We start from the raw sequence: 17,925 nt of genomic DNA on the forward strand, positions 1-17,925 counted from the left end.
TGAACTCTTGTGTGTTTTACATCCGAAATATGGAGGAATGTGAGGAGACTGCTATTAACTGTAACATTAAAAATGTATCTGTAATGGAAACATGAAACACAATCACAGGAAACACTGTTACAGCTGGGCGACGTTAGATCAGAAGCAACAAATATGCATTTGTCATCTCGTCTGCTGAAGTTGTTAATTTTTCACACAAGATAAACAGAGGGCAGTCGTGGCCTACTGGTTAGGGCTTCAGGCTTGGAATCGAAGGGTTGCCGGTTTGATCCCTGACCAGTGGGAACGGCTGAAGTGCCCTTGAGCAAGGCACCTAACCCCTCACTGCTCCCCGAGCGCCGCTGTAGCAAGGCAGCTCACTGCTCCAGGTTAGTGTGTGCTTCACCTCACTGTGCTCACTGTGTGCTCTGTGTGTTCACTAATTCACAGATGGGATAAATGACCAAATTCCTTGTATACGCAAGTATACTTGGCCTAGAAACCTCATTTACATTTACGATTCACATTTACAGAGTAACGCAAGGAACAAACTCATTTAAATTTCAGTGTTACTTGATTTAAAAAATACTTTGTTACATGCTTGTTACCGCTAAAAGTAGTGAAATTACAGTAATGCGTTACTTTGTAATGCGTTGCTCCCAATACTGCTGTAGACCTACTTGTTTATAACATGGTGATGTTTGGCATTACTTTTGTGAAGCATCAACTCCTGAATCTGATGTCACCTTTCAAAGCACTTGGCAGGTTTGTTTTTTGACAAGGGTGCTTTGTTTCTATGTGGCATTTTAGTTTTGATGGTTTCGTGCTCATGTGCCAGGATTTCACTGCACACCACACATTGGGGTTTCTGTCCCATTTTGTCCGATCTGAAAGGTCTGATATTAGATCTAATAAGGTAGCATTTTAAATATGCATTTTTTGTGTTTTTATTTTACCACAAGCTCCACTTTTGGGTCCCGACCTACCAGTTAAGAAACACTGCTCTAAACCAATTCGCCTTATTCATCCGGCGGCCATTGTAAACCAGAACGAGGCTACTTGATACACTTGCCATCACACCTCAGTCCAGCAGATAGCAGTAATGTGCTCCGTTTGCAAACTGCCAAAACAAAAACTCACAACAGAAGAAGGTTCCCAGCAAACACGCAATGTTCTGGGAACATTCCCTACCCTGAAGGTCACAAAAAATAAACCTTTAAAAGACATTCTGGGAACGTTCTGTAAAGTTATTGTGTTGTGCAACCTTCAGAGAACGTTCCCAGAATGTCCCCTTACAGCTGTTTTTGTGCAACTGTCAGGGAACCTTTAGGAAACGTTCCCCGATGGTTACATTAAGGATACATTTTTATGCAATAAGGAATGTTCCCAGAATGTTCCCTTAAGGTATAGTTTTGTGCAACTATTAGGGAACCTTTAGGGAACGTTTCCTGATGGTTATATTGAGGATACATGTTTTATCTATTAAGGAACGTTCCCTAAAGGTATAGTTTTGTGCAACTATCAGGGAACGTTCCCTGAAGGATTAATTAAGGTTGAATTTTTGTATAATCAGTGGAGTAGATCTGTCATCGTGTCATACAGAGCTGATTTTGCCTAACATGCCTGTGTTTGTGTGTTTGTGAGTGTTGAGGTTGCAACACTTCATAATTTAGCTTTAGTTAGTTCCCAGCATGCATTGAAGGCCAGTTGCCACGTTTATTATTGTTTTGATCTTAAACAATATGGTTGAGACAGTTTAGCCTTCTCTTGCTGGTGTTTTGAATAATAACACAACGGGATATGGATTGAAAATGGTTTAGTTAGGCTAGTTTATTGTTATTATTTATTATAAAACACTGTAAACGTCAAGGCACTATAACCCATATATACAGCTGATTCTTAACGGTGATATGAAGGAGGAGGATACAGCCATCACCATCACAGGCATGAGGTAAGTAGGCCTACCAATGATTACATGCAGAAGGCATGATGAATGTAAATAATGAATGAATGACCATCAGATTTGAAACCTGCACTTAAACGTCCTATCGTGAGCTGATATACTGTATCTCCCAAAGGAAATCATACTCAGTGCCTGCAGTAGGCTTTGGCTTTTCTCTGCTCGAGTTTTAAACATGGTTTAAAGAACAGTCTGCGAACATCCCCGGAATCAATTTTTCTCTGCTCCCAGAACCAATGAAGGAATGTTCCGGCACTGTCAAGAAAACTTTCCTGAACAACCGTGAGGGAACGTTAGCAGTGAATGAGCTGCAAACATTCCCGCATCTTTCCATGAACGTCTGCGGATCCCTGAATCGAAAATTGTTTGCTGGGTTACTCACACAGAGGAATTATACTCAGGAAGCAGGAATTATACTCAGCCCCAACGGCCGCCTTTTCGAGGGTGCTACCATTAGAAAGCTAGATACAGCATTGTCTGTCAAGTTCTATTAGGTGGCATATGTGAACGTGGCCGCCATATTGCTAGGGGCAAACACCTTACGGACAACACTTGCCGGCAATCAGAGACACCTGTTTCTCCTTTGGCCTCCAGTTATCATTACCCCCACCATGATGGTGCCACTATTTACATACAGTACGTTCTGGAGCCCAATGCGGTATCTACTGTAGCTTTCTAATATCTATGGGTGCTACATTATGAACTCCGCTGAGGTACTGTTCCAATGTTAAGCATTCATCAAATTCCACCAAGGACAAAGTCCTTCGTTTTGCCGAATTTTTGAGGATGCATGTGTGTATCCTCAGTGTGCTCAGAATACCCATAATCCTGTGCGCACATTTATGGAGGATTTAAAATCTGTACTAAACAAGGCAGTTCACTGTATTATTCAATGTTTTTCATTTAAATGTAAACATTGTCTTATTTTCACTAGCCTAAATGAAGTATGGACTCAGGTCAGGACAACTTTGAACTCTCACACCATGGAGGAACTTTTTATTTATTATTTTTGTTTTCTCCTCCATCTATCTACCCATGTCCTTGATTGCCTAGCCTTTCTGCTCCCCCCCCCCCCCCATCCCCAACACACACACAAAAAACACACACACTTACATCATCACTGTCATCACCTCACATACATACAGCACACTGCTTGCTACAGTAAGCCTCCTCTACATACTTGCTGCACACTGCCCCCCCCCCCCCCACATACACAGCACATTGTCTGGATCTTCTCCAACACACATCCTCTACATACTTACAGCACACTGCCCCCACCTACCCACACACACACTACACACACACACACACAGTCACTGCTCCACTTCCCACTCACATACATCATACATACAGTACTCTGCTTGCAATAGTAAGTCCCTTCACCATACTTGCAGTACACTGCCCCCCCCCCCCCCCCCCCTCCCCTACATACACAGCACATTATTTCATCAGGAAGCTTCTCCAACACACATCCCCAACCAGTGTTGGGAAAGTTACTGAAAATTAGTAATTAGTTACAGTTACTAGTTACTTCTTTCAAAAGTAATTGAATTACCTTACCAATTACTGTATATCAAAAGTAATTAGTTACTAGAGAAAGTAACTTTTGAGTTACTTTTAAGTCTGCTTAAAATGTCAACATGAACAGTACTGTCACACAATAAACCTAATTTTTAGACCTATTTATTGTAGTTTCAATGGGCCTATTTATTGTAGTTTCAACTTTTTCCGACCACAAAACATTCTACAATGCATGAAGGCTTCCCTGACCTTGTTTTGTGCCACCCTCACCATCTAGGTGGTTTGATAGATATGTACAGCACACTGCCTACTGCTTGCCTTCTACTACTGCATGGTGGTGTACTGACACTGAATTCTGCAATATAGTAAGTTATTATTATCATTATTATTGCAATCCTTCTGTAGGCTACATGGAATGAGTTCAATGGGATGTAATGTGAAACAATGTTAAATGGCTTATTTTCAAAGGAGTTATTGTCTGCTCACACACACATACAACCTTAGGTTATCCTCATCCTGCTTTGAACACAGTTGTATTATATAGCATTTTAAGCACCACCAGTTTGGGAAAAGCCTGCGCTTCACAAGTGCTGACCTACCGAAATAAGTTATAATGCGCATCCGAGGTTTTGGGGTTGTTGCGCACTATGCAGAAGGTTACTCTTCGGCTGATAAGGTGTTCCAGAGAGAAGTTGCATTCTTACAACATAGCCACGCCACAACACCAATAGGCCTACATACAGTAGCCTATATATATATATATATATGCCTTGGCACAAGCAAGCACACGTTTAATGCAGATTTCACTTACCAGATAAAGAAACCTCCAAATAGCCTACCGTACATACAGCCCCCCCCCCACCTTTCTTATGCAGCCCTTGCCACTTAATCTACTAAACCCCTCTTCTACTGCACCCCCCCCCCCCCCATAAATGCACAAATAGGCTGACACCAGACATAATTTCACTGCATTTCTTCCAGTAACTATATGCATGTGACAAACTTCCTTGTATCCTTGTTTGGAGGAATGATTTTCAGTAACATACACCTGCAGCTAAGAAGAAGCCTTGTCTCGTTTTTGAAGGATTTGACTCAGCAAGGCTCAGTTCTACCTACCAAGTCACGTCAAGTCAAGTCAACTTTATTTATATAGAGCATTTCATACACAGGTATTTTACACAATACACAATGTGCTTTACATAAACACAAGCAAACAGGAATAGCAAATAAAAGCATAGAAGGGCAATAGTCAAACAATAATTCAAAAATTAAAGAATAAAAAAAGAAAATGTATACACACAAGGTAATAGCATAAAAGGGCAATACTTTAAACGTGTTTAAGTAATAATTAAAACACATAAAAATGGCAATAGTTTAAAAGTGTTACACAAAAAGTAACTACAATAGATGTACCGCATAGCGGTTCAAAATAGGAACGCCGGCGCCTCTCAGTCCTGTACATCCTCTCCCGCTTGTCACGTTTGTCAATTTGTCTCCATCTCCTACTCCACCCTAGCCTGGAAAATCCAGACCCTGATAATCTAGAAAGATTAAGGGTCTGGCAAAGAACAATGTAATGGCCCAACTCGAGGGGCGGCAACAAGCATGCATTTAAAAAATCTCACTGCACGCAATAGGAAAACACTAGACCATGTTTACTCTATATTATTTCGGACTTCGACACAATCTGATAACACTATGACCAATGTGTACTGTCCTCTAACGTTGCAGCGCTGTCTTCATCAGTTTAGCTGGTTTCCCGGAATGTTGGGGTAAAAGTAACGTGCATCATTACTCTTTGCCAGAGTGTCTCGCAGAGACAATTCCATTGTGCTCTCGTAAGAACTCTGGATTTCCAGGGTAACTCCACCCCCTACTCTTGCAACTTTTATGTATGCTTGTATGTGTGTGCCTGTGTGTGTGTGTGTGTGCATGCGTGTGTGTATGTCAATTTGTTTCCATCTCCTATAGAGCCTGACCGATATGGGATTTTGAAGGCTGATAACTTCGATATTTGAGTTTTTCAAAAACTAATAACTGATATATCCGCTCATGTCATTTTTAACAAACACAATGTGAAAATGTTCTCCCATACCAAGGTTCTAATCAAGGTGGGGCATTATGTATTTGAATAGGCCTAATATCTAGATTCCTAATAAAAGGCTCTTCATATACAATAATTTATTTGTTTAAGAAATAAAAGTGTATAGAATAGAAAGAATAAGAATAAAATAGGTCTTTGTTCTGTGGTAACCACATTGCCATAACTACATTGTGAGCAGTTTATACTTGCAGTGCCCATTCAAACATGCTATTCCTGTAGAAGACCCATAGCCCAATTGCATGCCCGTAGGTAGGCATGTTTAAAAAATAAGATGATAGGGAAAAACATTATTCCAGCTAAGCATTCAATAATGAATATTGAATATTATATTATAATACATTATCCTTTAATAAATGTGCAGTGAGCAGAATTTAGGCATGGCTGCATGTGACTTTTTTTACAGATCAAAATTATTAGCCTAATAGCTATTTGTGTTAAGACTCTGGGCTCTATCGTGCACTCAAGCACAATTGACTTTGTATACTGGCGCTTGTGTCTTTCCTATTTTGCATTTGGCGCACATTTGAATTTTCCCTCCACAGGTGCATCGGTAGGGATTGCAGATCTGCGCTCACCGGGGCGTTCAGTGAAAAGAGGAGGCGTATTCCGGTGCAAATTTCCTGGTGCCATTTCAGAAAACAATCCGCCACAGACCAGGGACAACCTGGTCTAAAGTCAGTGACGCTTATTCAGATGCTATTTTAAGGGCGTATGCATGGCCACAGGGGCATCTGCAGGAATGAATGCTATGCACACTGATCTACAGACACCCCTGTGCATGCACCGAAACATTCAAAGCCTTGAGTTTCCCGGTTTTAATCATGTATTATGGTCACCTAAAAAGTAGCCTACAGTAGTACATAGTACAAAATCCACATGCAATATCTTTACAACAACAACGCCTAATTTCGACCTATTAATTTGGACAACTTTAGACAGCCCTATAAAGGCTAAAGTTACCTTTAGTTTTGTTCCAATTTACTGTTGTGTATGGCTTTAAACATTGTGTGCGCTTTAACATTAGCCTAAGCATTATTCCAGCTGTGCAGCTTAAATCAGCTTATCATGTGCTGATAACGAGCAACCATAGATATTTTAGTAGCCTAAAAGAAAGCAGCAAGTAGCCTTGGCTACAATTTCTGTAGTTGCTGCGTCCATGCATTGTTATTCTCTCTCCTGCTCAAACAAATGTGATAACGTGTTTACAAACTTTACAGAAAGTATTGTAAATAGCCTACTGTCATGCAGTTAATGGGATATTGTGCAGAGTCGGAAAGTTATGGTAGGTTAACTTGGTGTGAATACACACACAGAGGAAACTGTTTCTCGTTGTTGAGTTGCCTGATGGTAAGGTACGGCCAGGTGCTTGGCCATAATGTAGCGTGTGCTGCACAAAGCACATACTCTTTGCTCCTCTCATCTATACGGACGCAGTAGTTCCCATTTCTGCAAACCATACATAAGGACAAATATTACCACACGAGGGAAATCATTGTGGTGTCCATGAAGATGTGAAAAAATAGACATAAATCTAGCTTACACATTTCCATGAATCATGGATGTGTTGATGACATAAATGAGGAAATATTAGAGGACTTAAGGAGACGTGACGTTGAGCTGCATATGCCGATGTCATTTAACCCAAATGCCCCAGCAGCACAGGAGAGGAGAGTTTATATCTGAAGAGCTGCATCGTCTGCAAAGTAATCTCGGTCTAATGTTAGATTACACTGCAAAAATATCATCATGCATTCATAACCTTGTGATTCAGTGAGAGTGATCCCAAAACATCAGAAAGTATTTTTCTGTGACATTTCTGTATTACATTTTGTCAAGAAGAAAAATCAATACATCCATAGCAATCCGCCATGGAACAAGCGCGCCTGTTGTTAAAGGCAATGTGAGATGACGCTCTGATCCGCCGACAAAGCTACTGCGTTTTGCCTTTGATACTTGCGTTTCAGATCGTTAAGATGGGGCCCTATAAAAACTTAAAAACAGTCTCTGGGCAGCATAAGTGACATTTCGCTCTGTCTGCCAATCGTTGTCTGTAGCTGTGTGGCATTCTGAAACGTCCTTAAATTCGGGACCATTAGCATATCGCTCGTTTCAATTTGGGACTTGCAGTCAGAATTGTCGTTTGTTTATTCAAAGTCTCAAGTCCAAAATATCCTGGGCTATTCCAATTGTCAGTTTATTGCACATCATTTTTTCGTCGTTTTCAACACTGCATAGGCCTACCCGTGTTTGTTGGCGTGTTGTTGCAAAATCCGCGGAATCTTAGTCTCTGCGTAGCCTTTAAGGGATATTCCACCATTTGGGGAATTACACGCTTTCCACCTCCCCTTGAGTTAAACAACTGATTTTTACCTTTCTCAAGTTCATCCAGCCATTCTCTGAGTCTGGCGATACCACTTTAAGCTCCAGCCTAGCATAGATCATTGAATCGAATGAGACCGTTAGCATCTCGCCTGCTAGCATCACGTTTAAAAGTGACTAAGATTTCTGGTAATTTTCCTATTTAAAACTTGTCGCTTTCCAAGTTAGAAAGTGTAATAAGACTAATAGAAAATGAAACGTGGCGATATTCTAGGCTGATTTGACATGGAACTATACTCTCATTCAGGCGTAATAATCCAGTCACTAACCAATTTGTCTGCTGCAGCTCAACCTTGTTGCTGGAAGTTAGCCTACGGGGTAGGGATGGGCATGATTAATCGGCGATCGATAATTGATCATTAAGAATTTCGTCAATCACGTTAATTTGTTGTCGATTAAACTAATGCAGGTTGCGTTACATAGTGTCTTGAAGCAATTAAATTAATTTCACTGTGTGGCAGCAATTAAACATTACACCCAGGGACAATATTTGGTGCTATAGGCTACTCAGTTACCTACGAGTTTCCGTTTTGATTTATGAAGAGTTCACGGTGAAGTGTGGCGTGGGACCATTTTATCGTTTTACAGTGCACGAGCAAAAGAAGACATTGTTTCGATTTAACTCAGTGAAATAAGAGCTCTTCTTAATATTTTATATTGTTGGTTGGTTTAATACCTTGTTGTCAATGAAAAGTCGTTGTCCTACACCATCAGTCTCCAACACGTCACTCTCAAGCTCAGTCGCTTGCCGTCCCCTTCTGAGCTTGCCAGAGGCTGAAGCAGTAGGCCTAGGCTACTACTAGATTTTAACACAATTGTTGCCGCGACTGGAGGCATTTCAGCCTACGAATTTAATGAAGTCAATCATGCAATTCAAACTCAATTTAGGCTACTTGGCTTTCCATTACAAGCACAGCACACATTTTGAATGAGTGAAAGCGGCAGCCTTGTCTCGCAATAAACAGCGGGTGAAAATCCTGACTCTTTCAACTCTTCTGCTTTTGATAGCGGTATGTGCTCCAAACGAAACGCATGTCTCACAATAAAACGCACATAGAAATAAAGGCCTGCTCAATATACAGTAGCTTACGCCTGCCCCAAATAAAGCCCTAAGTAAATAAAAGACCCTGGCCATAATTTTTACGATTTATGGTAGATCCCTGCTGTTGTTGTCAGTATTGTCCACTGCACATTCCATGTCATGTGCCAGCTGAGAATATGACTGAATATGAAGCATGAATCTTCGAGGACCCTCGTCTTTGGGAAACAGCCTCTGGCGGGCCAGCAAGCCTTCCTCTTCTGTGAGTTTTTTTCGGCAGTTTGCAAACGGAGTGCATTACCATCATCTGCTGGACTGAGGTGTTATGGCAAGTGTACCCAGTAGCCTTGTCAATGTCCTTCTACCCAGCTGGCCTGTAATTGGTCAGCTGGCATGGAGGCTAGGTGTTTAATTCAAAATAATACGGACTACAGTAAAGATTGTGAATGTTAGTATTTTTCCACCTTACATACTAAGACCCAATCAGCGGGTTTTTGCAAAGGGGTGCATTCTGCATGACATGAAGGCAGCCTGGGCAATGACAGAAGGGAGAAGTGGAGATATTTTTATACTGTATGTCCTTGGAGATTTTGGATACAGACTTTGACATTTTTATTTCTCGATTCATAGGTTCAGAGCCACAAACACCACCAGTGCCTCTCTCCTACCAGATGTTTGCAGGATTCACTAGCCTTGTTCTCATCACCATGACCATGGTGGTCATTGTGTTCACCTTTAGAGGAAAACAGGGAGGTAAATGAGAATGCATTAGGCCTACTTTAAAATTATTTAATTACAATGTAAAATCGGATAAAAAAATGTTCAATTGTTGATTGGATAATGTTATAAATGATACATCATGCTTTTGAGTCACTATCCTATTACACATAGTTTTGTAATAACTTAACAATAATATCAATTTTGTCTGTGTGGACATTACAGAAATACTATTGCATAACTAAACTCAGTAATATTCATACTTGTTGTTTATAGCAGGACCAGACAAGACCACAGAATGCAACATCTATGAGGAAACCATCACAGTGTAATCTTTTATGGCCAATTCTGCGCAAAACTGTCACATTCATAACGTCAACACAAGTGGTAGTGTTAGTGGTACAAAGGCCTTCTGCATACATGCAACAGTAAAAGTGCAGAAGATTGAGATTTCTGAGTACTCTTGTGTAAAATGTAAAGTAAGTAAAAGTAAAAAAGTATTTTGATTTATGTACAAAAATGTAAAATAATGATCTCAGGCAGGTACTGTATACTGTGGTGTCCTGTTGAGTCATAAGGGGAACCCTTTTGATCATTAGTGTGTGTATAGTGTGAAGGGTGATAAGCTTAGCAATTTACAGGAACAGATACTGCTATTGTCTGGTCCTGCTATAATGATCTCAGGCAGATACTGTACATATATTGTGGTGTCCTGTTGAGTCATAAAAGGAACCCTTTTAGTGGGATCATTAGTGTGTGTATAGTGTGAAGAGTGATAAAAGCTTAGCAATTTACATTGCTGTGATATCTGTAACTAAAGTTAAATAGAATGCTTGTTCCACGAAATCACGAAAAGGAAAGAAAATAAATACTGTTTGGATTTAAAGTTATTTCATTGCTTGTTTTCCATTTACAGAACCCGAGGGCAGGAATACCAAGCAAGGAGTCTATAAAAGAGTCTATAAACTCTATTTTGATCCAAAACAAGACTATAGTTGTTTATTAAAGCCCCCCTGTGTAAGAAATTCTCCCATCTAGTGGTTAGGAGTTATATAGCAAGCAACGTCTCAAGCGCTGCCTCATTTAGAGCTACGGGAGCCGTCACACATCAAAACTGTCTGGCACTAGTTCTGGACTCCTAGGCACGTCGAAGCATAAACTTTTCTCTGAATAAGCAATAACAACATATTAATAACATTTTGTGTACTATTTCATTGCCATTGCTTGTGTGTGATGGCAATGAAACACTCTTTCGGACACGGAATAAATAGTTTCATTTTGCCTATTTACCGAGCTAGTTAGCTAGCTATCTCTAGTTTCTAGACCCAAAGTTATTTTTCTCTTTATTTATTTTGTTGGAAAATACAATTTCAATGTTGGATTGTTAGGAAGACATATGACTTGTAATGGGCTCATAACTTACATTGCTGAATGTAGGGAAATTCTGCAGATGAATCCAAAGCTAAATGTTTTTTCTATGCATGCAGACGCCAAAGACTGAGCTGTATTTCGCATATGTCCCTCGCTGGCCACCGTTATTTTAAAATGGCGCACGTACGCGGCGAGTTGACACCAAAGATTGTTAAGGCGGAGCAAGATGTTTCATCAGGAGCCACTTCCGGGAACCCGGATCGCACGAGGGGGGGTCAAAATCCCCCTTTATGCAGAGCAGAGGCAGCGACTGCTCCATTGAAGTCTATGGACATAGCTCAGAATTTCACCACATATGCTAAGGTCTTGGTTCTATAGAGTTAGGAATGTGAATTTCGGGCACGTTTTCATGATCCTCAAACCCTTCTGAACATTTCAGGTGCATTTTTGAGCATTCCAGTCTGGAGAAAATCAACCTTATATCAGGTGTGCGCCGGTTATTTATGCAGCTGCTGTTGGCCGGTTGCAACGTACGCTCGTCAATACGTCATCGACACGCCTCTTTATGCAGACAGGATTCGATCCCCATTTCGCGCCCATAGACATGAACTACGACGAAGTATCTTGCTCCGCCTTAACAATCTTTGCTGAAGTATCAAAAAACATCATTGTTTTAGAATTAGTAATAGTACATATTATCAGTTCCAACATCGCTAGCCAACTAACCAACAGGGATCTCCTGCTCACGTGACTACGTGGCTCATTGGGCCAATCAAAGCTCATCAATGCAATGCAGATATAACATTCCACATTTACATTGCGCAGTGTCAACAAAGATTGTTAAGGCGGAGCAAGATACTTCGTCGTAGTTCATGTCTATGGGCGCTGTAAAACAGAGGCCAAGTGAAGGCTATAAGCATACTAGGCCTACATGTTTTCATAATTAAGAAATATTAATGCAAGCTATAACTATATAAAACCTACTATTCTGAATAATGTGTTTGTGTTTCATTTTCACCTGCTGCCATGTGCGTTTGGCAATGGTGTTGCATCTGAAATGTTCACAGGATTAGGCATACACTAAATCAGTCAATGGGGGCTACTTAAACATTCAATTATCCTATTACTGTAATCTATATGCCCACTTCTAAATTGTGTTGCATCTGTAGGCATTTCTATGAACTCAAAATAGGCAATTTAATTATTTCAACTCATTTCAGACATTTCGCAAGCTATTAATCCTCCGTAACACATATTTGAAGAACATGTGGAAATAAAACTTTACTTTTAGGCATTTAGGCTACCCGATCTGCAATACGTTGCCAACAGCCGTGCCTTGCTTTGTTCACTGCCGACGTATTTGATTTTTGTCGTAGAGTGGGTTTTAATTCCTCATAACTTGGCATAATAATTGTGCATTCCTCATCCGTAAAATAAGCATTCCTCATACGCTGCAACCCGCCCCTTTTATGTGAATGCGCTCAAACTCCAATTAGGTTAACTCCGGCTCAACAAATCAACTTCATAATCAGCGTCGTAGTACCGATTAACACCACTTAAGATAACCAGGTTTTGTCAACCCCGGTTTAACAAAGTAACCCTGGGTTACATCTGGGTAGGTTAAGCTCCCTTCGTAGTACAGGCTCCAGGTTTTTTTTCTAAAACCGGCTGATTTATGTTGTTCTGTCAGCGCTGTAAATGACGTCACTCGTCAGGACCAATGAGGGAACAGGGAGTGGTCGAAGGAAATCGTGAAGCTGTCCGCGCGCTGTTGGACATATGTCAATTGATTATAAACCCGTTAAACCTAATAAATCTGACTCCGCTCAATATTAGAAAAGTTTCGGTTCATTGTAACATTGTTATCCTTAGTGGGTTGATACGCCCACAATACATATTGTTAATGAGAATGCGAACTCGTTTTCTTGTGACACGCGCTCAAGCTTAGGAATGTATACTATAGGTCTCCTCCATCTGCCGATTAATTCGGGCGGTTCCTAAACATAACACGTATTGGTCTGGAAGTGGTCAGAGGTTACATGCTGATCCGGACTGCTATACTCATCAGCGTGTTAGCCAGTCAAGCAAATTCCTATGCTACAGGGGGTCAGGCTGTGCTAGGTTTTCGCGACCAATCTAGGACCATCGCTGACAAACTGCCCACCGCTGTGTAATGCTTGGTCATTTCATAATAACATGCCAGCTCCCAGGTGATTTAGTTTCTACGGCGGCGATAACTAATCCCAACCGACCAACACAGCATCACTGGCGAAGAAAGCCCAGCAGCGCCTCTACTTCTTGCGCAAATTGAAGAAGGCAAGTGCCACGCCTCCTGTCATGACTACATTCTACAGAGGGACCATCGAGAGCATCGTCTCCAGCAGCATCACAGTGTGGGGCGGAAGCTGCACAGATCAGAACAGGAAGACCCTCCAGCGCACTGTTAACACAGCTAAGAGGATCATTGGAGTACCACTCCCCTCCCTGCAGGACATTTACACCACCCGCCTCACCCGCAAAGCACTAATGATTGTCAAGGATACAACCCACCCTGCACACGAACTGTTCAGCCTCCTGCCCTCTGGAAAGCGGTACAGGAGCCTCCGCTCCCGCACCACCAGACTGGCAAGTAGCTTCATCCACCAAGCAATCAGGATGCTGAACACTCTACCCACTCTCCCATCACTGACAGCCCCCCCCACCCACCAGCCAACCAGGAACCTAGGAAACTAGGATCCTGTCTACCAAACCCCCCCCAACACCGCCATGTGGAACTGTACTGTGACTGCGCAGCCAAACGTGTTGCTGCTTCACATCAAGCCTGATATACTTGAATTACTGCATATCAATGTAAATATACAGGTCACACAAGCACAAGTTTAAACTTCATGTAACTGTTAAGACTATAGAAATATACAACACAACTACCTCTATTTTTTTTTTATATATATGTCCTATATTTCTATTTTGATACATACATGTTCTATATTTCAGTCTTGCACTTTAATTTAATGTTTATTGTCTATGGCTATGTCCATAGTATGTCTATGTCTGTATTTAAAGCATGTCTATGTCTGCATGGGAAAGTAAGAAACGAAATTTCAATTCTTTGTATGACCAGTGCATGTAAAGAAATTGACAATAAAAGCCGACTTGACTTGACTTGACTTATGCTAGTAACGTTACCTAAACTGCTACTCTGGACTACAAGTACAATAGTAAGGCTATGCGGGTCAGAACATCACAATTTATTTGTCAGATACAAGCTATTCATCCAATACATTATAGAAGGTACATCTAAATGAATAATGTGAAAGTTACGAAAACAGGTTAAAGGAACATTTAGGAAACCATATGAAGCAATCAGAGAATGAACATACCAGCTCAGAGGATGATGGCTACACACCAGAGTGGTGCGGGAGATTCTGACTACAGAATGGCTCCTAGAATGCTCTGTAAACTTCGCTTAAATAGGCTACCTAGTTTGTGGTTGGTTACATTCACATGATTGGAGGTCAGCTGATTTTGGGTCACATGAGAAGTACTTTGATGAGACTTGAGACCATTGTTGTAGTGAGGGTGCATTAATCAAGACATGACAATGTACACATTAATTACATTTCCTGCTTCCTAGTTAGTTTCTCCTGTGAAAAAGGCAAAGGTTAGAGATATAATCAAAAGTTGTTGTAGCAGCAATATGTGACAATGGGCCCACCATGAGGTCATACCATCATGTGGTAGGGTAATTAATCAACAGTTCACATGACCAGGAGTTTGATCAGTATAGAAACATTAGGACTCCTTACAGCGCATAGTGTCGGCTTCAGCGAATATGATCAAAAAAATCTTGCCAACTGCAGCTTTAATATGCAGATTATAATTTTGTCATTCGAGTTCGAATCTCATAGTTTAACTTTTATATTTTATTTATTTGCTGGCGTTCATAATCCTGTGTTAGAGACACTTCAAGTAGAGACGGCCACAGCCTGGCAGCAATCAGTGAAACGTTTTAGAGACGGCCACAGCCTGGCAGCAATCAGTTAAACTTAACCATGATAGATAGATAGATAGATAGATAGATACTTTATTGATCCCCAAGGGGAAATTCAAGGTCTCATTCACTTACAGCAGAAAAAAGTAATTAAAAGTATATAATATAAAAAACACAACTAAGCAATAAGGACAGTAGAAGTTAAAGAATATACTAAAAATATACTAAAATACAAATTATACTAAATAACACTTAATCTAAAACAATTCTAAAAACAGTATCCACATAGTGGGTGATTAATCAATCAAGAGGCGCTTGCAATGACTGAGGCAGGGACTGAGCCTGTGATTCTCTGTGCATAGTAAGGTTAGGTAAGGTGCTCTGTGTGAGTGAGTGTCATGGTGATGGTGCAAATGAACCAAAGTCCAACAGTGCAAAAGTGCAAGAATAAAGTCTAGAGACCAGCATAAAATAAATATGGACATATCAGAGAGTAGGCAAGGTAATATAAAAAAAACTATAGAAAAAACTATATCTATTTATCTATCTAGATAGATATATATAGTTTAACTATATTAAGAAAAGGTATAAGTGTGGCCACAATCCAGCTGTGGCATGGAGGGAGGGGTTATATGTGCTAATATAGCACGCAAACAGTGAGGCAGTAAGACAGTGGTAAAAAGTGGCTAGTAGACAGACAGTACCCAAACATGGAGAGGCAGACAGACTATGCGGAGAAGTGAGAAAAGCCTAAGTAAACGGCTTGGGCAATGTAGCAAGATAACACGGTAGCCAGTTACCATGATCCACTGTGCTAACCTGCTACAAACACAATAACATACTAGGTGACCTCTTTTACTACATAAGTATGACCAATTTCGCTGCAAAGCGTCAGCTGGTTAGTGGCGCAAGCAGGTAGATGTCAGGTTATCATACAAGCAGTTTAATTTAATAGAGGTTCGAGACCCACCTGGAGTTTATTTAGTTTTATTTATTTGGTGGCATATTCATAGTCCAGCGCATGCAGCCTACTACAGTCAACCTGACACCTCCAACACCGACACATCGTGTTGTAAACCTTTATTAAACAACAAAGTGGAGCATCATAAGCATTTCTATTTGAACTTGAGTTAAACGGACGAATCTGCGACCTGGGGCCTGTACTACGAAGGGAGCTTAACCTACCCAGATGTAACCCAGGGTTACTTTGTTAAACCGGGGTTGACAAAACCTGGTTATCTTAAGTGCTGTTAATCGGTACTACGACGCTGATTAGAAGTTGATTTGTTGAACCAGGGTTAACCTAATTGGAGTTTGTGCACTTTCACATAAAAGGGGCGGGTTGCAATGCAAGTCACCACTTTCAATGATGAGGCAATTATCTTATTTTACAGATGAGGAATGCACAATTATTATGACAAGTTACGAGGAATTAAAACACTCTACGACAAAAATCAAATACGTCGGCAGCAAACAAAGCAAGTCAAGGCTGTTGGCAACGTATTGCGGATCGGGTAGCTAAATGCCTAAAAATAAAGTTTTATTTCCACTAGGGCTGTCAAACGATTAAAATTTTTTAGTTGATTAATCGCATAGTAATGGTGAGTTAACTCACGATTAATCACATTTTTTAAATTCTATTTCAAATCCACTCCAATTGAAGTTAAATGAGATTATCAAATGTAATGACACATTGTCATTCATACCAAATGTACTTAATAAGTAAAAACTAGACCAATTGATCTCAAGGGGGTTTTATTGACTGGCTGTCACTGTATTTGTAATCAAGAAGTCACTTACAATTATTGAATGTAAAGTGGAACAAAAAACAAAATAATTTCTGATATGGATGTTGACAGTCTGTGGGCAGAACAGAAAGTAGACCTTTCAAGTGGAACTAAAAACAAAACAAAAATTCTGATATGGATGTTGACATTCTGTGGGCAAAACAGAAAGTAGACCTTTCAAATTCAAAGTGAGAACTCGGTGAACTCTGAGAGACTAAGTCTCACATTATTTTGAATGATACAGATTGATATTGGTATCTCTAAACTTTCTATTTAGTTGACCTAAGCCAGCTGCTAAGACACACAAGTTTGGTCACATTTCTAGATGACAAGGCAGCTCGCTTTTTCTGAACAACATGACCTGAGAGGGAAAACAATCTCTCACAAGGTACAGATGTGGCAGGTGTTGCATGCTAACATGTTGTAGATACAAGCATGTTTGCACCACCATTCTAAGGGACACTCATCCTTGCAGAGGACTGGCTCAGCCCTATAGCGGGTTAGGCAGTTTTCAATGTCATCCTGCTCCTTGTCTGACTCAGAGTCAGAAGCAAATAAGAGAGCTGCCATCTTGTTTGGTGGCTCAGATGAGGGTTCTTCCACTGGTTGCTGTCCATGTATCTCCTCCTTCAGAAAACCAGCAATCAATGCCCACACCTCTGCTCTTTCAGATCTGTGTAGACATTTGAGGTCCTTAAACCTCGGGTCAAGGGCAGTTGAAATCTTCAGCCATGTAAGGTTGGTTTTGTCTTTGCGGCTCGTAATGTCCGCACTGAAGGTTTGCTTGAACTTTACAATGTGTGCTGGATCATCTTCAGAAGTCTTCATCACCCGGGACAGATGGCATAATGCAGGCAACACGACTGAACAGGATACAAACTTTTCACCTCCAAGGAGTTCTGTAAAGTATCTGCAAAATTTAAACAACTGAAAATTGAAGAGGGACTAATTCACGTCAAGGTGAAATATGAGATATGGTTAGGCAGCTAAAGCTGAACTAATGGGGTTTTATGGCCTTGACTGTAACGTAGGCTATATGCTCCATTAGGCCAGCTTTAGCAGTCTCTCCATACTCGG

The 17,925-nt window shown here is 40.7% G+C and overlaps 1 protein-coding gene across 1 annotated transcript in view; it reads left to right on the top strand.

The window, feature by feature from the left end:
- Nucleotides 1-10,585, top strand: part of LOC121714016 (very low-density lipoprotein receptor-like) — a 50,480-nt gene extending 39,895 nt beyond the window's left edge. Inside the window, exons 11-12 of the mRNA XM_042099140.1 lie at nucleotides 9,613-9,735; nucleotides 9,976-10,585. Coding sequence (XP_041955074.1) covers nucleotides 9,613-9,735; nucleotides 9,976-10,031 — 179 coding nt within the window. The 3' untranslated portion in view covers nucleotides 10,032-10,585. The remainder of the gene's footprint in view (nucleotides 1-9,612; nucleotides 9,736-9,975) is intronic.
- Nucleotides 10,586-17,925: the final 7,340 nt, after the last annotated feature.

This window comes from Alosa sapidissima, chromosome 7, assembly GCF_018492685.1.
Source record: "Alosa sapidissima isolate fAloSap1 chromosome 7, fAloSap1.pri, whole genome shotgun sequence".
NCBI classification, from domain to species: Eukaryota; Metazoa; Chordata; class Actinopteri; order Clupeiformes; family Clupeidae; genus Alosa; species Alosa sapidissima.